We start from the raw sequence: 25,157 nt of genomic DNA, 5'->3' as shown, positions 1-25,157 counted from the left end.
GTATATTGTATGTTTATATATAATGTTATATATACATTAAGGCATTAAACTTTTGTGAAAATCATGAAAAATGCTGGCGCTGGCTGGCAACTTTTTTTTAAAAACGAAAAGCGGCGAAAGAGTTAACAGTGCCAATGGGCAAGGTTGAGGGGGGGCTTTGGCCTAAGGGGGCCCGTAAATTTTTTTGCATATGGGCCCGGGACTGACTTGCTATGCCAAACAGGTTTTGTTTAACAAGCTTTGATGTAAAAGTTTCATAGCCAAAAATTAAGATTGCCTTGGCCTGGAATTTTCAAACTACTTTTCTGTAACGCTGTCAGCTTTATTACTTGCACTGACTGAATATTTGTGCTTTCTTACTGCAAAACCTTGCTCCATTGCTCTCATTAAGATATTTTCTCACAAATCCCATTACAATCGCCACAGTTACTGCCTTCAAATTCAATCGTGATTGCACAGAGCCGAGTCTCCATTTTGAAATGACATTAATGTAACCTTGAATTACACAATCAAACTGTATCCACAGAGAACAAATCAGATTTGCATCTCTGTGACATGTCCATAATTGCTACAAAAATCTCTCCTGGTACAGAGACACAGCAGATTGAGTTACTGTCGATTATTTCTTGTGTACCACAATGTGCTATAAATTTCTTATTTAATTTAATATAAAATAAGGCAATAGGAGAAATATCAGCATCAAGTGGATGGGTCATAATGCAGAATAATTCTTCCTTTACAGCTTAATATTGTAATATCCAAACTCTTGGCTAATATATGTAAAAATAAATATAAAGATGATATGTCCCTTCATGTTTTTTTTGCCATAAATGACGCACAACCCTGTCCTGTGGTTTCGGCATCCTTTTGCGGTTTTGTGTTTAAAGAATAGAAACGTCTTCAGTAGGCGTATGTTTACGCCCGCAGGCGCCTGTGATTGGTCAGTGACATCTTCACATTTCGATAGTCTCCGCCCACTCCGCTTCATTCTGTGAGTGTGGGTGTTTTCAGCTAGAAACTGAACTCGAGACTGAAACTCGCCGCCCTAACTCGGGCTTCGGTACGAGTGAGAATGTTTTATATTTACCTCAACACGTTTCCGCACAAACTGGATTTAGTCGTTTAATTTATAGAATACAACTTGTGTGAATCACATTTGCCTCTGTGTTTAGTTATGGTCGGTTCTTAATTTTGCGAAAAAGGTGCATCATACCTGGACACCGATTCATGAAGAAATACAGATCTAAAAGTTCATCGGAAGGTATGGCATATTTTAATGTGACGCGTTAGTTAACATGCATTGTTTCAAAGTTGCGATTATGATTAAATATCATATATTAATTATGATTTTTAGCCAATATCGTATTATCTATATCTACTCACGTGCGAAAGTGATTATTTATAAAGTATGGTATGATCATGTGTGGTCTTTTGCTAGTAACTGTTTTTAGCGTATTGATTACCATTGCCACAACTATGGTTTTACTACAGTAACCATATGGTTTTACCATGGATTTTGTGATAATCATGGTTTTACTATAGTAACCATGTTTAATGCTGGTTAATATTTTCGTAAAGTGGTGTTATGTTATCATTCATGTGTATTCATGTGAGATGATGAGCTGCTTACCTAGACAGCATGTTTGCGCCTGCTGAGTCTTACATTTACTGTTAATGCTACTTCTGTTCCTGCATGTATTTGTGAGATGTCCCTGCATGCATTGTGACTGCGTGTTAATCTGCAGTCGGATGGATTAAGTGCAACGCGCGTCACTGCTTTATTAATTTTGGACGTGGATTCCCCCGGCGCGCGCTTTTCTTACTGCCATACCACATGCTTGCAACCTCACACATCGAAATCGTTTATTATCAATAAACTTGATTATGTACATATTTTGATTATCCACTCTATATTTGAGCTATTTTAAATTGAATTCCTCACAGTAAATTATGCTTTAACGGAACGCGGAAACTGTGTTCATGTCATGACACCTGTATCACATTTTAGTGGTTACAGCTGCAGGGCTTTGCAAGATGCAATTTAATGTCATGTCTCACAACCAAGGGCAACCTGAAACTACATTTGAAGTGGCTCCAATTTAGAAAAAAGTTTGGATGTTACCATGCAAAAATGTACAAGCCCTACGGTTTCTAGCAGAACAGTAATACTTTTATAATCCCATTTGAATTAAGAGAAGTAAAAAATTTTATCTAACAATAAAAATATATAATTGAAAGATTGAATGCATGTTGCATTTCTCTTGTGATGTACAATATTTATTCAAAACCGTACACACAAACAGCAAGCATTGCACATTTCTTTATCTAAACTGGAAAAAGTGCATGCAAATTTATGTGCATAAACAGTTTTTGGAGCCATTGCACAATTATTGGTGACCTACAGTAGTTATATTTTCCCTCTTATAATATACAGTAGGTTATGCAGTATTACACCGGTTCACAGCTTTCTTGGTATTATTTGTAATATCTAGTGATATTTATGAACAATGCAATTTTCTTTCCGTTCTGAGTGCTTTGTAAGTAAACTATCTTGTGTTTTTACTGTGTAAGGTTAAACTGATCTATTCTGACTGAGCCGAGATGAGGCTGGCTGTTGTGAATATTTCCATGATCCCATTTTGGATTTATCATAAGCTTGGATGATTTGGACTCGTAGGGTTTAACATAGCTTGATGTCCGTCAATTTGATAATTGCATGTCACAATCAGATAAACATAGACAATTGACTGTTTCTTGGAATAAGTGTTGTATTATGACCGCAGCAGAATGCAGGGCTCTGCTCCAGGAGACTCTCACACATACACACAATTCTGTATCCATCTCTCACAATTTCATGCTGTTAAACTACAACTGTTCCTTACATAGTATCTTCTACAGAAATTAAAGTGTCAGGAAACTTGGCAATATTTGTTTTGTTGTAAAGTTGTTCAGTTTAATTGATTTGCTTAAAATTAGTACATTTAGGGGTGGTTTCCCGGACCAGGATTAGCTTAATCCAGGACTAGGCCTTAGTTTAATTAGGAAATATAACTAGTTTTAACAAACATGCCTTACTAAAAACATTACCTGTGTGCATTTTGAGGTAAAACAAAGGGCACTGATGTATTTTAAGATATGTCAGTGCAAGTTATTTTCAGTTTGGAGAGCTCTTAAAAGTGTTTAAGTCTAGGACTAGTCTTATCCCTCTCCGGGAAACCGCCCCTTAATGTCCGCAAAAAGTAGATTACTAAAATAGTACACTTAAAGGTGAGATATCATGAAAATCTGACTTTTTCCATATTTTAGTGCTATAATTGGGTCCCCAGTGCTTCAGTCAACCTAGAAAATGCGATAAAGAACAACCCAGTAACTTAGTTTTGATAAATAATTCTCTGCAAGCATGTGAAAAATAGGTCATTGAAATTTGGCTCCCCTTGTGATGTCAGAAGGGGATCTTACTATAATAATACCACCCTTTAATCCGCACTATCCAATCACGACACTGCCAGTTAGTGCAGAGATCAGCACATTTTCATTTAAAAGGACACACCCAAAAACGGCACATTTTTGCTCACACCTACAAAGTGGCCATTTTAACATGCTGTAATAAATGATCTATATGGTATTTTGAGCTAGAACTTCACATACATACTCTGGAGACACCAAAGATTTATTTTACATCTTAAAAAGTCCATCTTAAAAATACATGAAAATACAAAAATACATCTTTTTTTTGCAGCATTAAGGGAAGTACTGGCTAGTTCAGACTTATCCCATACTAGCATACCAATAATGCTGTCAGATCCAGGGAAGGCATTCATTTCCACATTCTTTCTGCACAAAATGTGTTCTGTTAATCACAGTACTGAGACCTTCAGATGGATATTGTCTGCATGATTATTTTGCTTAGCATAACAAACTTTTATGAGGCCTTAGAGGATTACTGAATGACTTGATTTTGTAAAAGGTCTGTCAGTCGACCATGGACAGCAGATACAGCCATGAGCTTCTGTAATTAAGCGTGAGAGGTGTGTGCGTGTGTGCGTGTGTGCGTGTGTGCGTGTGTGTGTGTGTGTGTGTGTGTGTGTGTGTGTGTGTGTGTGTGTGTGTGTGTGTGTGTGTGTGTGTGTGTGTGTGTGTGTGTGTGTGGAAATTAAGTGAAGAAGCGGGATCTCCCTTGCTGAATGTTGTAAAAATAAAAAAATAAAAAATACAGAACACCAAAGTAATGGAATATTTTATTTGTTACTCCTAGCTGACCACTTACTTTACTTTAAAAAAGGAAAAGTATAAAGATTTATCCCCAATATAGGACTTAAATCTTAATCCCAATAGCCACTGTGTTGCTGGGTGGGATAGCAGAGGCATGAGTTGTGTCTGGGCTTTAGGGTGTCACATGGTAAGACAAGTTTATCTGTTGTCTACAATCTGTGCACCATCATATATTATACACATGCAGGCTTTTAGTCTTTACTAATGACCTAAATATATTTCTTCCTTTGACTTAAGTCTCATCACTGCAGATAAAAATGCTTGTAATAAAAATCACGCATTAAAAAAAACCCCTGACGTTTCCACCAGTTTTTGCTCCAAGACCTCTTTGTGTGAGCAGCAAGGAAGATAATGAAAGGTCATAGGGATGTTTCTGAGTTAATCTTGAGGCTTTAAAGGGGAAGTGTGTGTCGTTTCTGCTCCATTAGGTGTATCATATAGAGCAGAACCACAAATATAATAAATTTCCCTTTAATATTTCACCTGTTGCTTTTCCCTGCCCTTTCAATCTCCCATGGTTCATTCAAACGTGTTAGACAGACCACTCAAACACAGTTGAAATCAGTTCAAAGGAACAAACTTCAGAAAAGTCAATGTCTTTAAATCTCAAATTCTTTTTCTTTGGCTCATCCTGCAAGACTTTTTATTAAATCGATCTTTCAAGAAAAACACAATATTGGATAGTATAACAAACAATAGAGACATTCAAAGTGTCTTTTTCCATGAGATAATACTTTTATCTGAGTAGATGAACTGAAAAATGCATTTTGGAGCTGATGTAAGACCTTTTCAAAAACATCCCTTTGTATTACGGCCAACAAAAATCATTCTTGGTTGAATGGTAACATTCATATAGACAAATCATATTAATGTGCAGTCTATTACTAGTAAATCACCAAGATGTGATTGCAGTAATACATATCACAGGCGTTTGGTTTGATTCGATCCTATATAAACTAATGCTGTGGTATGTTGAGTGCTAATGAAAAAAGTTTGATGCTATTTAAAAGCTTAAGTTGAAATGGAAATATAACAGTAATCCAACTTTCATGTACTTTTTGAGAAGAGTCATAAATCATTTTCATAAATAAAATCATACACTCTATAGTATTGGGTTGCTGTATTGGGTTGCTGCTGGGTTGTTTCAACATGGTTGATTAACAATAACCCAGCAGTTGGGTTAAAACAACCCATTATTTGGGTCATTTTAACCCAGAAATGTGTTCTGTCCTAGTTTCCCAGCTCTGGGTTAAATATTTTTAATAAACACCTGTCATAAAAAGATCATGAATAGCTGTCTAGTGTCTAAATTGCGGTGTCAGTTTTTCGTATTTCATTTTCCAAAATAATTTTTAGGGTAAACAGGGCTAAAATCCGTGATTTGTGTGCTTGTGCACTTTTATTTGACCTAGAACGTCAGACATTCATGAAATTTTTATTGTTCAGTTCAGTTTCTTTTCAAACCCGCACACCATCTGCGTACAATTAACATTTGATTTTCTTACAGTGCGATCCAACAGAGGAAGTGTTCATGTCAAATTCACAGCTTGAGGATGCTTCATAATGAGGACCATTGTGAAAACAGCCTCTTCTTAGACAAAAGTGATGATCCACCCTGCAGATCTCAAATAGCCCCTTATACAACACAATTTACCCATCTGTTGGGCTAGATTTACCACTGTGATTTTGCTCTGGTAAAACTGGTACAAAGCTCATAAAGAACTGGTTTTATTTTTCAACGCAAATCTCATTCTGCAGTCTTATCCTGGTGCAAGTCTTGCCCTGTTTGTTTCGTGTTGCTGCATGTTGAAGGAAGCTGGGATTGTGATCTACTGCATAAAAGAGAGCAGCCGCTCGGGGGTCTGTTAATTGGGTGTGTTGGGCTTGCCGAAGAGTGTTATCTGGGAACGGAGATCTGTTGACACAGCCGGCTTTCTTTTAGTTGTATTCAAAAGTCAAGCTTTTGGCAGGCTGTCATGAGTCATTTACGGCAATAGAGACCAGACAGATTATTATGAAGAAATGGATTTAAAGGGACACTCCACTTTTTTTGAAAATATGCTCATTTTCCAGCTCCCCAAGAGTTAAACATCTGATTCTTACCGTTTTGGAGTCCATTCAGCCGATCTCTGGATCTGGCGCTAGCACTTTTAGCATAGCTTAGCACAATCCATTAAATCTGATTAGACCTAAGCATCGCGCTAAAAAATAACCAAATAGTTTCAATATTTTTCCTAAAACTTGACTCTTCTGTATACATCTACAGATATGGCTAGGAACTATACTCTCATTCTGGCGTAATAATCAAGGACTTTGCTGTCGTAACATGGCTGCAGGAGGCGGAATGATATTAAATAGTGCCCAAAAATTGTCCCCTGCTATTGAAAGATACTAAGAGGACTTAATATAGTTGACCCTGGACAATAAAATGACAATTTTGGTAAACTTTGTTGGAGAAGTGTTCATAAACTTGAACAGCACAAACACCAGGTCACCATTATTGTTATACTTATGCATGTCTATCAACTGAATTAACATGTGCATGACATCAAAAGTTTTCTTAGTGTAGTATCGGCTTTGAGTTTTGGCCTATATAAAATAATTTAACTTAATTTTCTGCTTACAATCATTTGGCAAAAAACCTTATAGTGAAGGATTGTCGCTCTACTGGTTCATTTTCAACAATTATAGTGCTATCAAGAAAAAATCGTTCCAGGTCAGCCACCAAAAGGGTTTGCCTGTAATTAGAAGTCTACAGTTGCAAACTATATTATTCTCAAATTGCATTTTTTGCAGTGGCATAACTGAAGGGATTTTCCAGAAGTAAATTGCGTCTAAAATATTTCATTTCTCTTCACCAAATTCGCCATTAGTGCTGTAGTGGAGCCATTGTTTCCCCCAGAAGTAACGAGACACAGCTACTTTATTAACAGAGCTTTGACATTTCCATCAAAAGCCAGCGAGAATCTCTAACAGCCCAAATCAATACAGACAACCCACACAGTTAGTCCTCTCTATTGGGAAATGCTCCAGGCGACCATCACCCTGGAAAGTATTTAAATTGAGATCACATGTTGCATGGGCGTGCGCTGCACAAGTCCACTTGGTCTGCGTCTGGTCTGACACAACCGAGACAGAAAGATGTTTGTTGGCGGGACAGAAGTCAGATGTAAGTCCCCTAACAGAGTCATTCCACACCAACGCTTCTCACATTCTGCATTCTGGGATCATCAGCGGTACAGACCTGTTAGCACATTGATAGTCGGGGAGACCTTTACTGTATTGCCTTAAAAGAAACCTTAAATGTAACACTGCTCATCTAGACCATTTATAGACCATTTTTGTAATTTATATAGTGTGTAAAAAAAATTAATGTGTTTTTAGTCATCACCCTAGAGTTGCACGATTGAGTCATAGCTTTTAAGATCTCATGACTGTACTGAAATCTCCACTTTGCGATTCTGCAAATCTTAGTCAAGGTTCCCATGGTAACAGATACTCACTACGCTAAAACTTTGATGTTTTAGCACTTTTCGATGTTTAATGTCAGAATTGGTTCCCTGATCCCTGTTTTGTACCATTATAAAGCTTGGAAGAGCAAGGACATTTACATTATTTAAAATAACTCTTAATATGTTTGTCTGAAAGAGGATGGACAGATGTTTCTCAGATTGCTTGATCATGGGGTATTTTTGATATTTGGCTGGAGTATCCCTTTTAATGGTTAGTAGTCAGTAAACCCAGTGCACACCAAAATCCTATTCAAGGGAACACCATTCAAAACGCATGCAGACTTACTTTACCAGATCAGCAGGTCAATGCTATATAAGCAAGCTGACCCATCACACAGACGTTGGCTGAATTATTTTAGCAGACTTACAATCTAAAACCCCAGTCGCCAACTGAAATAAACGCAATGAAATAGTGCAGAACAGCTTTAGGTATGTGCAGTATTCCCAGATTGTGATGCGAGCGCTCTGCCAGGCATCCTGCCAGAGCGACAGTGTGGCTTGTTGAAAAACAATTTCATCCTTATTTATTTGATTCATAGGAGTTTTTCACCTTCAGCATATTGCATTTATCAGCAGGTTGCCAGTTTTTAGGATGAAAACTGACTGTTCTGTATTTATTTCCAGTGTCAAAAGAATATAAACAAGATCAGTGAATTAACAATTTTACTTCAAATGTGAGGTTACCGTTGATGTAAAACGGATAAAAAACCCCAGATCAGATTCCTGTGGTTTCTTTATGTCTGTGTCTACTCTCTTTACTGAGAGGAACTATTGTGTCTATTGTTGATCATGGAATGAATTCGACTCAGTGTTTAGTCAGTACAAGAGCAGAGAAAACCATGAGCATCCCATGAGACAGTCAGTCATAGGTTATTGGACACTTAGTGGAAGAATAGAGCATTTCTGTGTTCACCTACATTTCATTTCATAAATAGTGAAGTGAATTTTGCAGCACTTTCATTACACTCTAAAAATGGCTGTGTTATTTTGGACAGAACACATGCTGGGTTAAAAATTACCCAATGTTGGGTTGATGTTATGGAACCATAGGGTATAATAACCCAGCAGTTGGGTAAAAACAACTCAGCATTGGATAATTTTTAACCCAGCGTTTTGTTCTGTCCAAAATTTACCCATTATTGGTCAAAAATAACCCAGCCATTTTTAGAGTGAACCAAATGTATTTGCAAAAAATATTTTCTTAACTCTTTCCCCGCCATTGAGGAGTTATCTCGTTAATTAATAGAAAAAGCTTTCCTGCCAATGATGCTTCCCTGTTTTTATGGTAAACTAAATAGCGCTCTTACCCAATTTATAAAAAACTGAAGCATCAAATAATTCATCAACATTGTAAACTCACATATGTTTTGATCATCATTCTAAATCTGATCTCTAACAAAAATCCCACATATTTAAGAGGTTATAAATGAGAACAAATGAAGATAGGATAAAAGTTTTTTGCCATTTTGTTTTTTTCCTGGAAGGCATTTTGTTTGCGTAAAATTTGAGTAATAATAAAATATATTTAACAAAAAAATAGGCTATATAACAATACATTTCACATTCGTTCAAGCAAAAGAAAGTATCATGCTCTCTGTCTCAACTGTCTCTCTGCTGTGTGCATCAACTTAAAACTTTTAAAGTATTAAAGTCATATTGCAAACCACTGTAATTTGCACATTTGCGATATTTTGATAATTTTTATATATCTTGCAGCCCTATCCCTATGTTAAATTGGTCAGAAAACAAAAAGTCTCGTCCAAAACTCACACCATTGGTTGAGCCAGTGAAGATATAAAAAAATGCTGGGTTATTTTTAATCCATCACTTGATCAAAAAGGGATGAACCCAGCCTGTTGGGTTGTATTTTAACCAACCCATTCTCACCAAAAAGCGTACAAATGACACGCAGTGTGATTATCATGCAATAGATACGCCAAATTCCGATTTTGCGTGCATATGATACGCCAGTCCTTCCCATTCACTTATATGGCGAATCGTTTCGTGACGTTTTATTTATTGTTTTCTCATTTGTTTTCTGTTTTTTTTTACCATTTTCGCTTGGGTTTAGGGTTAGAACAACTTTTTGTTATATAAAAATGACATCCTAACCCAAACCCCAACTCTAACCCCAACTCCAAGCGACCATGGCTTAAATATAGATAAAAACTTAGAGAAACCTGTATATTAAATAACCTGCTTAAACAAATGTGAAATCTTACCCTAAACCCAAGCGAAAATGGTTTAAAAAACAGAAAACAAATGAGAAAACAATAAATAAAACGTCACGAAACGATTCGCCATATAAGTGAATGGGAAGGACTGGCGTATCATATGCACGCAAAATCGGAATTTGGCGTATCTATTGCACGATAATCACACTGCGTGTCATTTGTACGCATCTTGGTGAGAACGGGATTTTAACATATGTTGGGTTGTTTTAAACTAGGGGTGGGGAACCCTGGGTCCTGGAGGGCCACTGTCCTGCACAGTTTAGTTCCAACCCTAATCAAACACACCTGCATTTCATTTCCAAGTAATCCTGAAGACTTTGATTGGATTTTTCAGGTGTGTTTGATTAGGGTTGGAACTAAACTCTGCAGGACAGTGGCCCTCCAGGACCAGGGTTCCCCACCCCTGTTTTAAACCAAAATCCTGGGTTGTTTTAACCCATTGTTGGGTCAAATATAAACATTTACTATGTAATTTTAACCCAGTGACTGGGCTTGACCCTTTTTATCACAAAGCTGGACAAGGACAGTATTTTAACCAGCGGCGGCCGGTGACTTCTTTTTTTGAGGGCGCACAATGCGAAGTTCGTCACATTATTTGTGTGGTTCGTAATTTCAAAATATGTGTTGTGTGCGTCAAGTGATCCTATGTGCATCACGTGTCTTGTCAAAATAAGTGCCTGCTGCAGACCTGCAAAAGGGTTTATGATAAAAGAGACGCTCGCGTTTGCCAGATACTCGTATAATCTCATGCGTAATCAGAGTTTAGTTTTAAGGGAGTGTCTTGCGCGTGTTTTGTGAACGTGAGCGTCTCTTTTAACATAAATGGTTTTGACGCATGTGCAGCAGGCACTTATTTTGACAAAACACGTGATGCACATGGTTCACATGTCGCAACAAACACATATTTTGAAAACACGAGCAACACACATGACACTTCGAACACATATTTTGAATTTGCGCCCCTCGGATGAGCAGTCACGAGCCGCCACTGATTTTGACATTGCACAGTTATTTCGAGATTCCAATAATAGTTTTCAAATAGCATCAACAAACTTACAATAAACATCTGATTTTATAGCGCAACAGAACGGCTAAATTTTGCTTTCCAGCATTGACAATTTATTTAGCTTATAATGCAGGAAATCAAATCTATTTCATGTGGCTAAGTATTCCCAACTGAATAGCAATTTGATTGATCAAGACAATTTTCGGGTCATGAATAAGCAAAGCTGCTTAGTTGATTCCAAAACATGTTTTTCATAAAATTGTTTGTGTGAGAGAGAAAGCAGAGAAACAGCATCCCTGCTCAGGAAGGAAGTGCTCTCCAAATGAGGTCATTCATCATTAGCCGACAACACATAGACATCTGGTGCCCAGTTCTGTCCAGTCAGTGTCCCACAGTAACATCTGGGCCAACTCAAACATCTCCCATGTCCTTTCCAACAGCCCTCTGATATCAGACAGAGGAATTACAGATTGTGAAGATAGACTTTTAGCAACTGGCAAATGCAATTTTTTTTTTTTTTTTTTTGAGAAATAGTTAGAAATAAAAATATCTTACTTATACAGACCTTTCATTGGGACAATTTGGACAATGAAGGAAAAAATGCTTTTTTTCTGTGGTCTTAAAAAATGTTTAAACCATAAAGGTGGTGTGTGTAAATGTTAATTGTACTAGTGGTGAGATTGCAACCAACAGCTCACCCCTAAATTTTAAAACACATATAGTCGCCACAGGACAAACATGTTGTTGTCTGAGACTTTTATGTTAGGGGACCCACCGTGTATTAAAACGGCTCATTCTGAGATAACAAAAACAATACAGTTCATTGTGTAAGGTCTTCAAACACCACTGATAATATAGTTATGTAAATTATATTGCATTTCTGTCAAGAGATCCTTTTAAAACACAGTAGTACACCTTTAAATGGTAAATATGAGACAACATTTTATTTTCACATTTTTTAACATATACAATTTACCAACTCAATGAAACAACACATTTAAATCTTCTAATGTGAGCATATTAAAACAATTGGCTCAAAAGTGTTAGGGATGAGCTGTGTCCTAATGCATAAATTGTTCACACATTAAAAGCAGAGCATCAATCAGTTTGATTCATTGCTGCTGCAGTCTGCAGTCTTGCATTTGGTGACACACATAAGTCAGGAGGATGAAAGGTTGTTGTTCTTTGTTGCTAAAGCATGTATGTGTTGAAACAATCACACATTAAAAATGTGCCATTCGTATTCATCTTACAAATTTCTTGTTTTCACAGCAAACAGAGCAGTTTTGTCTTTACTGTCCTAGTACTTATGCAAGGCACTGAAAAATGTGTTGTATAATTTGGAGATGTAATATAATACAGTGTTCTTGTTTGATGTGGGGTTTGGGCTCATATAAACCTGCAATATTTATTTTGCTTTCTTTTTATGCACAAAGATGCTTTTGTTGTAAGAAAGAATAGTAAGATCAGTCACAGTCATTGAATGCTGGTACGGAGCTTTGATTTAGTACAGAATTATTTGATTTGATAACTGCAGTTGGTTTGTTTTGATTTAAGCCTTCATAAATACACAATAAAACACATTAAAAACATAATAATAAACATGTTTTGACAAAATCTCGTTTTGGAATCAAACTCATTTTTTTCTTGAAGGACTGGTCATTTATTTGACTTAAAGGAATAGTTTACAAAAAATAAAAATTCAATTATTTATTTAAAAACACAAAAGCATGAAAACTAACTTGACAACCTCAGTCCCCATTCATTTTTATTAAAAAACAACAAGAAGGTTCATGAATGACAACTCATCCCACAAACCAGCAGCTGTTTTTTCACTTAATATATAAAAAGCTATGAGACTTTCAAGACATCTAATGTGAAGGTTTATAGTTGTTAGACTACAGAAATTAAATAGAAAAATATATAAAATATATGCACACTTTAATGTAGGTACAATAAAATATCTGCACAATTTATTTCAACATGCATGGATTCATTCAGATAAACAATAAGAATCTCATTTGAGGCATCATGAGAGAAAATAATCCAATTACTGTCCATAACCCTACAGTCAATCAATATTTTACATTTCCTCATTTTAAAATACAGTTTTTAATCTTTGTGTTTCAGGATTCAAAGGTCCTGTTTGATATTTTATTGTTGTTTTATTCTAATATATTTTAATTTCACATCTGAGCAAGGTAATCGAAGTCTTAAGGCAGGTGAGTTTGATCAGGGTTAGAGCTAAACTCCACAGGAAAGTAGATCTTGAGGGCCAGAGTTGAGAACTTCTGCTTTAAATGGTAGTTAGCAATTATGTTACTGGATTTAAGTGGATTTCTGGGAAATCTGGGCTCATCTAATGTCCGGTTTCTTTAGTGGTTCTCAGTCAGCAGTCAATGCGGTTAGAGTCGGTTTCATCAGTATGTTTTAAAAGAAAAATTCTGCCATTTTAGACAAAAACAGGGAGGATACTATAATTTTTGATGTATAAGGAAGGATTCGTGAACCCACAATACACATAATAATGAAGACAAAAGATGGAATAGTTCAGAGAAATGTGGTGGATTCATCATGTATTTATTTATTTATTTTTGGTTTATAAGGGTTTCTGCTAACCTTTTGCCCAAACCTGAAATTTAACCGCATTTAATGTGTTTGCTTGGTTAAAATGTGGTCTGCAGTAGGATGCGGTTGAAGTTTTCCCACAGGGTGATGTTTGTAGGATTATGTTTAACTTTCCGTAAAAATAAATGCCCTGGTTTGCATAAGAAAAAACATTGTGCTTTTGGTATTTGGGAGAAGTCACATTTCAGAGAAAGTCAATGGGTTCAGTAATGAGATATAATCAGTCCCAAACACTTTTTTATATTCACAGCATTGAAAACAGAAAAGAGGCTTTGATTTGTCCTGCGACCATCTGTCGCTTTCAAATCAATCAATCAGGTTTTTGGGCTCACAAAAGATTTCCTTAAATGATTTTCATATGCATTTGTAAAATTCTGAAGCCTATGGCTGTATTATGTCGGCAGAGAAGAAATCCTCTTAAATAATTTGTGAATGCCTCCTGTTTTATTAAATTTAAAATAGTAATTAAAATTGTATATTGGTGTGTTGTGTATGATTTACAAAAAAAATGTGAATTCATGTAAACAGGGACACTTTTTTCCATTGAGATGATTTTAAAGTGTCCAAGGTGTTTACCTGAATTCACCCTATATATTTAATATGTAAATTGAATTACATATTTATTTACAGTTCTTTTGTAGTAGCTACATCTCATAGCTTAGGTCTGTAGTTGTGTGCAGTTGTGTGCGTAAGAAGTCTCGTTTATATCAATGACACATCATCAACACTTTGTGTATGTCATGTTTGATCCAGTTTTATTGTTTGTCTGTATTGTTTGTAACTTGGACCTTCCCTACACTGTTTATATACCCACTAGAGTTAAGTTCTATAGTGGTATAGGACCGTAATGTTAGTTACTCAGTTCATGAACTCACATTGTGAAAGCAGCAATAGTAATCAAACCCAGAGGCGTCATGCCCATTCAAACTAAGGGGGAACGTGCCCCATTGGTATTTTTTGAGCCAAATGGATTTAGCATGCAAATCAAAGAAGCGTCCATTAATCTGTTATTTGTCTTTAATTATGTTTAATATGCACAATATTATAAATTCTGTGACGCATCCTTGCCACTTTTCGGAGATTTTCGCCGTTTTGATCGTGTTACATTACTTTATTCTGGCGGCAGGCGCTGCAGACAGCGCAGTCGCAGACGCCATCTGCGTCTGAGTGCGCTCACGCTCTTTGCTGTTGCTGCTGCATTTTGCTATATGATGAATTAAAATGTGTAAGAAACGCTCACGGCATTTCCAAACCCCAGTACGGTAATGTGCAGTTAACCTCCTCTGTGTAGAAAATGTATGGTTTAAAATGTGACAGTCTCGACGTTATATTAGTAGATTTCTAGATTCATCTTGATACAACGGCAAAGTTCGCCAGAGTTTACGGGGGCGCGGAATCACACGTGCATATGAGGTAAAATTTGATGCAATAAATGCGTTTCTCTTATTTTTAAATAATTATTGAACATTAAACTCAATCACGTGGCTATAGCTTATGTCATGTCTGTTGCTTATATACTTATAATGGATTTAAAATTACATTAATTTATATGATAATGCAGTTGTTGTGCAAAATGCATTAATGACACAATTAAGTCATTTATTAAAACTTAAATAAATAAAACATGCCGTTTCAGATGTAAATATGATACCAATATGTCATTATTCCGATTAAATATTTTTTTGAAATGAAAGTTAGTCAAAACCATTATTTTGGAGGTTTTTGCATGAAAGCAGGGGTGTTCGGATTGTTAGAAATGTAAGTGCCATGGAAACGACTGAAAGCTTTATAATATTTCATTTGATATCTGTGTATGCACAAATTTCTCTGAGCTGTGCACACTGCGCCCCCTTAATAAAATAGTGCATGACGCCCCGGATCGAACCAACCACATATTTCAGGTTTGTAAAAGAGTCTTTTAAGCCCAATGGTGGAAAAAGGAGAATTTGCATCCTCTGGTGGAGAAGGTGGGGAATGCACCGCTAGTGAATTTCACACTCTCCAGTAAAGTACAGACAGGCATGGTGTTTACTATATTGTGTCCATATAAACATATCTGAATAGGATGCTATATCTACATCCATTTCTAAATGCAGCTTTAATGTCTGAAAGAGATGTGACCTGAGTTGAGTGGATGAAAGAACATGCAACCAGATGGGAGTGCAGATTATCGTGTCTCTTACATAAGACAGTTGTGTGTGTGTGTGTGTGTGTGTGTGTGTGTGTGTGTGTGTGTGTGTGTGTGTGTGTGTGCATTGTTCACCCGTATCTTGTATATGTGTGATTAAGTTGTTTATTTGACCCTGTTTAATCTTGCAGCTGGCTGGCAAGTGGAGGGGTGGCAGACATGAGTGAAGCTGAGGACGAGAGCAGAAGCAGCAGCTTGCGAAGGAAGAAACCCCCCTGGCTTAGACTGGACATCCCCAGCAACCTGAACACGGTGGAAGAACACAGTAACTTTCTCCAGGTAGACAGCAGTCCAAACAAAAGCCCTTTTAATCTTTTCATGAAAAGGATTTCAAAAAGAGGGTGCAGCCTTGCTCTTCGCACTATGCATATACTAAGTATAGGATTATTGGTATAGGATAATTTGAAGACCCTCATTATCACAAATTGTGCAATATAATAACCAGATGACTTTATGAATGTTAAAGTCTGGGAAAGAGATATGAAATCTATACAAAACACATGACAACTGTGTCAAATATAGTTAAGTTGTGATTATGCAAAATATCTTACTGCTGAACGTTTACTTTCCAGAGAGTTATTTATATTGTAAATCACATTTTTATTTTAGTAGGCTACTACTGACTATACTGTATATATTGTACATATATATATTAATTAATTAATTTTCTTTATATTGAAAGAATATTTTATTATTCCCATTTCCTACAGCCCGTCATGCGTAACAGCTTGTATCTGCGTAGTGCCAGTGTACCCACTGAAAATATGCAGCTCAGATGCCCGCCGGGTGACCCCAATGCCTACCGCAGACCCTCGGTCCTGCGCAAACCCTCCATCTCTCAAACCATCAAGAGGTAAGATCTACAAATACTTTGACCAAACAAAATGTTTATTTGTATATCATATAGTTTATATAATAATTATATAGTTTATATGTGTTAATGTGGAGTTTCTTATTTAATTTAAATGTGGGAAAGATATATAGTGCATGATGCCAGCAAAGCCAAGATCATGGGTTCGATTCACAGTGAAGGTTTACAGTTTTTTAAAATGTCTGTTTGGTCATAGACTATTGACCAAAACAAGCACTTTATATCATAATCACATTTATTGTTTTATTGATTTAATCTTCCAATGGAGCCACAATGAGGTATCGTGCTCATCTGTTTGTGTTCTTTCTAACTGCATCTGTGCAGAGTTGTATGATATAAGGTCTCTTTTATTTACTTTTTAACCCTCGTTCTACTGCTTTCTAAAATAATAAGTTCCTGTGAACTTTCTGTATGCAACTAATTTATTTCCATTTCTTGTAACTAAACAGGATTCTCTCCTATTTTCTCTTTCTTTCCCATGTTTTCTCTTTGCTTTTCCTCTCACTCTCCTCGAAGCCCCACAGGAAAGAGGGTTCGCTTTGAACAGATGAACACCATACTTATTAAAGGCCAGTGTTTCTCACGTCTAGAGCCCCCCAGACGTCAGTCACTGCCCCAAATTTTCCTCAGGTACCGAGAAACCAAAGTAAATCCATGACAGTCTTAATCATCCACAAAATAAGTTTGTACTGTATACACAGTTACACTATTCACTATAGAGTGTTTTATATATTTCACAAGCAGGTTCTTAAAGGAATAGTTTCTAACACAAATAATTAAATGTGGTTTAAATTGGTTTAATTTATTTTTCATGACCACTTTACAGCCTTAAACAATGATGTTTTTCTTCTGTTCCTTTAAGAGTTCTGTATATAAATGACTCCTGTTATAACCAACATCTTCAATGATATGTTTAAAACCAATTCATAACTGAGCAGCTTAGTTTCAAATAATGACCTTGGTGGACTGCGGAGGAACTTTTGAGTTCTTCGAGTATATCAAACTCTTTGATTTGGAAAGAACAAGGAAAGTCTGGTTTACCACAGCATAGCATTTCATCTTTATTTAACCTTCATTAAAGAAATAAAACATCATATCCCCCGTGACAGCTATTTGGCATTTGAACATACACAAACTGCAACTATACTCCAACACTCCTTCTTTTTAGTAAAACACAAGCCGTTCCCTGAACCACCATCATTTTTCATTTGGGTTTAAAAGAATGTTACACCATACACACCCCTACACAAACATGAAAGAGAGACCCTCTATCTCTACACACAAAATTAGGAAAGCATTAAAGCCCTGCCATCTGCCTCTATGACTCGGATGGACCCTGTGTCTGACAAAAAATGTATTTGTGCAGTAGAAGAAGAACATATTATGGCATAATGTGTTATTCACAGTAGTAGAAATAACATGTAGGCCTCTTTTGGCTTTTTTTACAAAAAAAAACAGTGTGACTCACGCTGTATTTATGCAAAGTTTGTTCCGGACAGGTCACCAGTATTTATCCACTTCTTGGGCAATGAGCTGGGTTGTGAATGCATCTTGTTATTACTAAAACCTTGTATTTGATGATATCAGGTGCTTTTAATCTAACTGTGTTCATGTCACATCAAAAGTGTTGTCATTTTGAGCTTCGAGTTGTAAAAACGCTCTTTATTGAACTCAAAATCTCTGGATTTTCTGTTGTGATGTAATGAAAAAAGAACCAAAATGGCACCTAAATAACCAATTTGATATTTCTACTTAATAAAAATCAGAAGGTCGTTCTTAAGTGATTTTTTTGCCATCATGTTTTTGCTTGTGTAAACTGGGCTGTACTCACAAAATTGTGGGTTGTTTTAACCCAAGGATGGGTAAAAATTGGACAGAACCAACTGTTGGGTTATAAATAAACATACAGTACACTTAAAGCCCTAATGCAGTTCTTACTGTGCGTTCACGCCAGACGACAATTAGCGCGTAGTTGGAAAATTTTGAGTTCACTCGCTTCATTCACCCTTGAAAAGTCCTGAGTGAACTTCTAATCATTAGAGACACTCATGTAAATGTGTCATGGGAGGGGCTTATATAGCTCAAGTTGAGTAAACTTACCAGATTGTTCGACCTCCTCACTCACTTTCTTCCTCAATACAAGATCCTTTTGATTCCTGTAAAAGTTACAAAGATGTCTCGTGTAGCGATGATGATTGTCCTCAATTGTTGTTTTGTTTTTTTCCCTCTGCACTCTCATGTAATCATGTCACTGCTAGCTTCTGATGGATTAACTCGCCGTGAAAATCCGCCAAAGTTCAGATTTTTCAACTCGCGCTGATCACGTGGCAATGCTCAATTTGCGCGGAAGGTGCCGCACCTTCCACGCGTTCTGCGACATTTGCGCTTACCGCGTCGCAGGATGCAAATTCGCGTCTTTGCATTGACTTAACATGTAAATCACTCGCGCTTGCCGCATCTGATGTGAACGCACCGATACTCAAAAAGCGAAGCAATCATGACATAAATTTAGCAGTTTGGATCCATAAGTGAACTATCATTGTTCATTTAACTTAGACTTAAAAATTCAAGTGCAATTAACTTAAAAGTATCAGTTCAAAATGCTGTGAGGAATACCCATAGGTCCTTGCGCCTAAAAAGTTGAATTATTTAGGTTGTTTCCCAATCCGAAGGCTGCAACCTTCGGTGGTCGCTTTGTAGATTGCATACAGTACGTCATCAAGACTGATTTATTTCAGAATATTAACAATTATAAAGTTGACTATTATTCTTAGTTAATAATAATTTTTTAGTAATACAGAATGCTTATGACTTGCAAATGTAATGTTCATTTAACTTAAATAAACCAGGCTTAATGACGTATGCATTTGCGACCTCTGCAGGCTGCAGCCTTTGGATTAAGAAACAGGCTTATTTTATTGTCAAAGAATAACAACTGATGAGACATATAAACGGTTGTTAATAAAAATGTTTTTACACTGTAGCATTATTTATGTTTTTTGTTGTAAATTATAGTTTTTTATTCAACTAATTGTATTTCTCTCCAATAATGAGGATACATTTGAACAGTGCAGTTTGTTGTGTGCTTCTGGAGAATTAAGTTCATTCATTGATTCACATGGAGTCCGTCCTAAATACATTTCATTGCATCTTGTTATATAAAGTTAAATGACAATTTAAGTTCAGTGTTTATGAACATTCAGTCAACTGAATTGTTTAAAGTGCACTGTACAACAGGGCTGCACAATAAATCACGTGCGATTGTCATGCACATCTCATCAATATTTCTTGAATTGACATCATTTTTTACAGTGCTGGGTTGTTTCATTCCAAATTCTGGGTTAGTTCAACCCATGGTTGGGTAACAACAACTCAGTATTGGTTTATTTACCAAGCCATGGGTTAAACCTAAATTTTTAGAGTGTATGTTTGAGCAACTTTAATTTGCCTTTTTAACTTGCTATGACACATGAATTGATATACGATTACAGTGCATTTTCATTGGATGTACATTGAGGGTATAAAAGTCATCAAAAACATTTCAGCCCACGATGAAAGACACCGTATTATTTGTTTGTGCGTGTGCATGTGGTCCAGAGTAAACTGAGTCACTTATTTTGAGTGCTCATGTTTATCTCATGTTGCGGCACGTCCCTTTCCCTTTAGTCAGATGAGCTTCTTACTGGGAGAGACAGCGGCAGGAGTTGAGTGCAGTTTTTTTTAGATATTTTTAAAACAAGTTGCTTTGAGGACATTAAGCTGAAGGAATACAATCGAATTAGTCTTGTTTAACTCAATCTTTGGATTTATGTGGAGTTGGGTTTCTGGCACAATTAAAATCTTTTGTTTGTGACATTAATATGTCATGAAAAGACAAGTCAATATTTCAATATACATATCCGTCAACTCTATACCTCTGACATGACCTTCCTCGCCTCCTGGGATGAGATAGACAGGTAGGGGAGTATTGAGTGATTATGCGTTTGATTTTGCACCATCTGTTTTGTGAGGATTTAATCTAACGTGAAGGTGAATTTGTGAAAATCAAACTTTTTAAAGTTGTTGTATTTGGTAGCTGTGGGAAACCACAAGTAAGCAATGTTTTCCCCACCGTTATCTATAAATTTAACTACGATATGTTGTTTTCGTATGGAAAGTGATTGTACATTGATTGAAAGGTTTATGTTATGAATTCATAAATATCAAGCAGGGTTTCTAAAAACAATGTCAGTTTTAGTTTATGGCGCATTACATAGCTGTCTACTTACAGAGGCGGACACTACTTGAGTATTTAAGTTACATTTTCCAAGCATCTGTGCTTTATCAGAGTGTTTGTCTTGGGAAAAAATGTACTTTACTTTACTAAAAAATTTTCACTACATTCTATTCCTTTTATATTGCATATTAAAATTGATTTAATACCTAATTACATAAAAATTGTGTAATTTTACTTTTCTTGAGTAAAAGTACGAAAGTACTTTTTACTTAAGTAAAAGTAAAAAAGATGTTTAATGTACTTAAATATTAAATTTAAACCAAAAACTTGAAATTATGAAATGCAGTGAAGTAAAAATTATGATAATATGCTTTGGAGTGTATGTTTTCCAAATAAAACACTGATAAAATATGAATACTTGAAAATGTACTTAAAATACTTAAGTAATGTCGGCCTCTGTCTACTTGATTCTGATAAGTCAGTCACCACATGGTTTTGTACAATGACTGATCAACTGTGTATTTTACTGTATCCATGGCAACTGATAGCTATGTTAGTTACGTTATTCTTCATTTCTTGCTTCTCATATGACAAAATAATCGAAACCTAATTCAAGATTTCACGTAAATTAATTTATTTGGTAAATATCTGACTTTTGCATTGGATTGCTTTTGACTGGAAATGTTGAATTAAAAAGATGGGTAACGGGAAGTGTCCCCCCACTCTCTCTCTCTCTCTCTTTCTCTCTCTCTCGCTCTTCTGCCTTAAATGGTCTCCTCTCAGCTGGCCACCCTTGTAATGATCCACAACCCAACTCTGTTATTACTACACACTCTTTACTCTAAACATTGATGATATCTCACTGTACTCCCAGCTTTTACACACACTTCAAACACTCAGAGAGAGAGAGAGAGAGAGAGAGAGAGAGAGAGAGAGAGAGAGAGACTCTTGAAATTTTCCTATTACATTTGTTTGTATGCTTGTTGTGATAAATTGATACATCAGGTCTAATAAATAAATGTTGCTGTGACTGCAGGGGCACAGCAGACTGGTTTGGGATCAGCAATGATTCGGATGCCACACAGAAATGGCAGCGGAAGAGCCTGCGGCACTGCACCCTGCGCTACGGCAAGCTGAAGCCTCAGGTGATCCGAGATATGGATCTTCCCAGCCAAGACAATCTTTCCATGACCAGTACGGAGACGCCTCCTCCTCTATACATCCCCCCAGCACAGCATGGCATGCAGAGGGTACACTTCTGTTTATACCAATACATGTCTGACAGCACCTTTGATAATCAAATAATGAGATTAGGAGCATCAAATTTTATTTTCATTCTTTGGCATGACCTTACTCAGTCAACATTAAAGTTATCAAGGTTATATTTTCACAGAATGTTCTTTACATTATATAGGGTGATTTTATGTAGAAAACAACGTTTGAGTAACACATAGATAAATATTTACTCATTTGCAATGAACACCTCACAGTTTGTGTACACACATGGATCAAAAAGACACACTTGAGTGATCGTGACTCATTGTTTGGTTTCTGCAGATCGTGGACCCGCTGGCTCGAGGTCGAGCGTTCCGTAACATAGATGAAGTGGACGGCTTTAGTATACCTCAGACCCCCATCACCCCGTGCGCCGTCTCCCTCTGCTCCTTAACCAGCTCCCGCTCTGGTTTCAATCGACCTCCCCGGAGACGCAAGCGTGAGTCCGTCGCCAAGATGGGCTTCAGAGCGGCCGCAGCTTTGGTGAAGGTACAACTCTGCTGGTGGCGCATCATTTACATACAAGAAAAAACATTGCTTAGCCTTTACATGTGCTGTCCAACATGTGCTGTTTTCCACTGTTACTACACAAAGCACAAATGCGTTTAACATTCAACCTTGGATGCATTAAAAACTGGTGGGCCTAGAAATCTGGTTTATTTAAATAGCACTGAACAAAACAAAAAAATCTAGATGTCCAGGGAATTCGTGCTCTGATTTTAATTCTTGGTGTCCAGATAGGAAAAAGAACAGGATTAAGAGATTTATTCCTGACCATTGGGAGATATTCACCTTTTGATTTAAGTCAATATTCATTTGTGGCGTAAAGCAGTGGGCACCCAATAGCGATTATAATAGATTACTTTGGAGGCTCACTTTGATGTCCTTGTAAAAAACACAATAAATATGACTTGTTGGCTGGGATTTGGCCTAGTTCATTTTAGTTCCTCTGTCCAGATGACCAGACCTGACATAGATGACATAGATCTGAAACAGTGTTAACAGATGGCCATGATAAATCCATGGGAATGTTCAGCTGTTATTCAGCTAGAATACTATAGAACAGGTTGATGTAATCCCTGCCCAGTGCCCAACCACAGAAAAGGCACAGCTGCATCGGAAAGGACAAATTTATTTTTCTAAGACCCTGTTTGTAATCCATTCACAAGTTTACAGATGTCATTTTACATTTTGTATTTGTTTGTAGGAACATCGATGGGAATTTTGAGGAGGATGCTGTGAATGTTAGTGTTCAAAAAATGATAATAACTTTGAGAATGGTTGTTGCTGGTGGTTTCAGGGGCGCTCTTTGCGTGAAGGTACCGTTCGACGAGTCCACCGGCGCAGCTTTGCCACAGCCAGTTTCTTGGATGAGGATACTGTGGATTTCCCAGATGAACTGGACACCTCCTTCTTTGCCAAGGTGAAGCCAACTGTAGAAACATGCCATTACAGCCCAGATATTCAATACCATCTCAATGATGCCACCTAGGGGTTGGCATACATAAACACAGTCAAAGTGTCCTAATTCTGAAATTTGGAGTACACTAGTAAACAAGTTTGCCAGACACTCTCCCCATATGCAATTTTTTTTGCTAAACATACTACCGTACCAAACTTAAGCCATTGTCATGCTGGTCAGTATGGTCAAACAAACAGAACCCCATAGTAATTTCAGCTGTTTTCTTTTTTTTGGCCGAAAACCGATAAAGCCATTTTTGGCTGGAAATTTTCTGTGGTTAATTTTAGTGCATACCTGTTACTTTCTCTAACATTTGACTGAAAATGTCTAAAAAATTGCAAGATCAAAAATCTAAAAACATCAGCTACTTTTGCTAACTATCTTACATAAAAATCATTGTCTTCCTTAAATATAGTCTTTTTTCTGCAAAATTCGATCCTTAAATGTATATATACTATTTTCTTTTTAGATTTATGCTAAAAAGACCCAGTGCCTTGAATCGCATCACTGTGTCCGAAATCGCATACTTCCATACTATATAGTAGGCAAAAAGCAGTAGGCGAGGCAAGTATTATGTCCGAATTCATAGTAGTTGTGTAACAATAGGGAAAAAAGGACCCGAATGACATACTATTTTTGACAAGATTTTAAAATGTGCATTCGACTGACACTTTACTATCCCGTGAGACCTCGGGAGAGAAGTCACCAAACAAAGAAGTATAGGCGACGTCATATTCATAATTGTCAGAAAGTTGTTACATGACTCTTTTAAAATGTAAAAATTAGAAAACAGTTGTTCCTTATGGTTAAATTGAACTTGGCTGCTTCCGAAAACTAAGGCAGCAGATTTCATGGCGGCATGAACCATGAAGCAGCTCCGGGAAACGCATTCAGACAGCCTATATAGCCAGCGTAACGGAATTCTGTTTGAAATATAAACAGAGAGCGACTTTGTGATAACTAATCCCATATTTAAAAACTACAATACAATTTTTTTGCTAGAAATACAGTCAAAGGGTGTAAAAAGTGAAAATATAACTTTACGCACACTAAATTTGTGATCCAACCGCTTTATTGGCCGCAATTTTTACGAACCCTGCCTACGCATATAATTGTAGTAAAAGATGATAAATGTATCTGAGGAGACGAGAAGTAAACCAAACATTATATTCAGACATGCCTCCATGCCTTCAAATGCTGCCTCCAAGGGAGCATTTTAGAGATTTCAGACTCAGCCCTTATTTAACATCAAGTTAACGGCTTATTTGAAAAAAACGTTTTGAATATGAGGTATGTGCCCGTTGTGTCCTTTCAGGATGGGCTTCCACATGAAGAGTTGTCCACGTACGCCGACGAGGTGTTCGAATTGTCCTCTGAAGCTGCTGTTAAAGAAACTGATGGCACCACAGTGGCAGATGAGAGAGATCTGACAGGAAGTGCCCTGGATAAGACAGAACTAGAGAGGAGCCACCTGATGCTGTGAGTCACAGAAT

General features: G+C 36.8%; 1 protein-coding gene across 2 annotated transcripts in view; it reads left to right on the top strand.

The window, feature by feature from the left end:
* The first annotated feature begins 1,006 nt into the window (after positions 1-1,006).
* The window catches only part of rhbdf1b (rhomboid 5 homolog 1b (Drosophila)), a 31,279-nt gene continuing 7,128 nt past the window's right edge, over positions 1,007-25,157 (top strand). The window contains exons 1-7 of one of the 2 annotated variants that reach the window (XM_065242499.1): positions 1,007-1,261; positions 15,972-16,119; positions 16,551-16,693; positions 21,964-22,177; positions 22,485-22,691; positions 23,503-23,625; positions 24,980-25,143. In XM_065242499.1, coding sequence (XP_065098571.1) covers positions 16,000-16,119; positions 16,551-16,693; positions 21,964-22,177; positions 22,485-22,691; positions 23,503-23,625; positions 24,980-25,143 — 971 coding nt within the window. In that variant the 5' untranslated portion in view covers positions 1,007-1,261; positions 15,972-15,999. Of the gene's footprint in view, positions 1,262-15,971; positions 16,120-16,550; positions 16,694-17,174; positions 17,342-21,963; positions 22,178-22,484; positions 22,692-23,502; positions 23,626-24,979; positions 25,144-25,157 lie in introns of those variants that run through there. The other variant, XM_065242500.1, reaches the window with a different exon arrangement.

Source organism: Paramisgurnus dabryanus, chromosome 1 (genome assembly GCF_030506205.2).
Source record: "Paramisgurnus dabryanus chromosome 1, PD_genome_1.1, whole genome shotgun sequence".
Taxonomy (NCBI): Eukaryota; Metazoa; Chordata; class Actinopteri; order Cypriniformes; family Cobitidae; genus Paramisgurnus; species Paramisgurnus dabryanus.
Note: the sequence above shows the minus strand (reverse complement) of the source record. Positions and strands in the feature narration are given on the sequence as shown.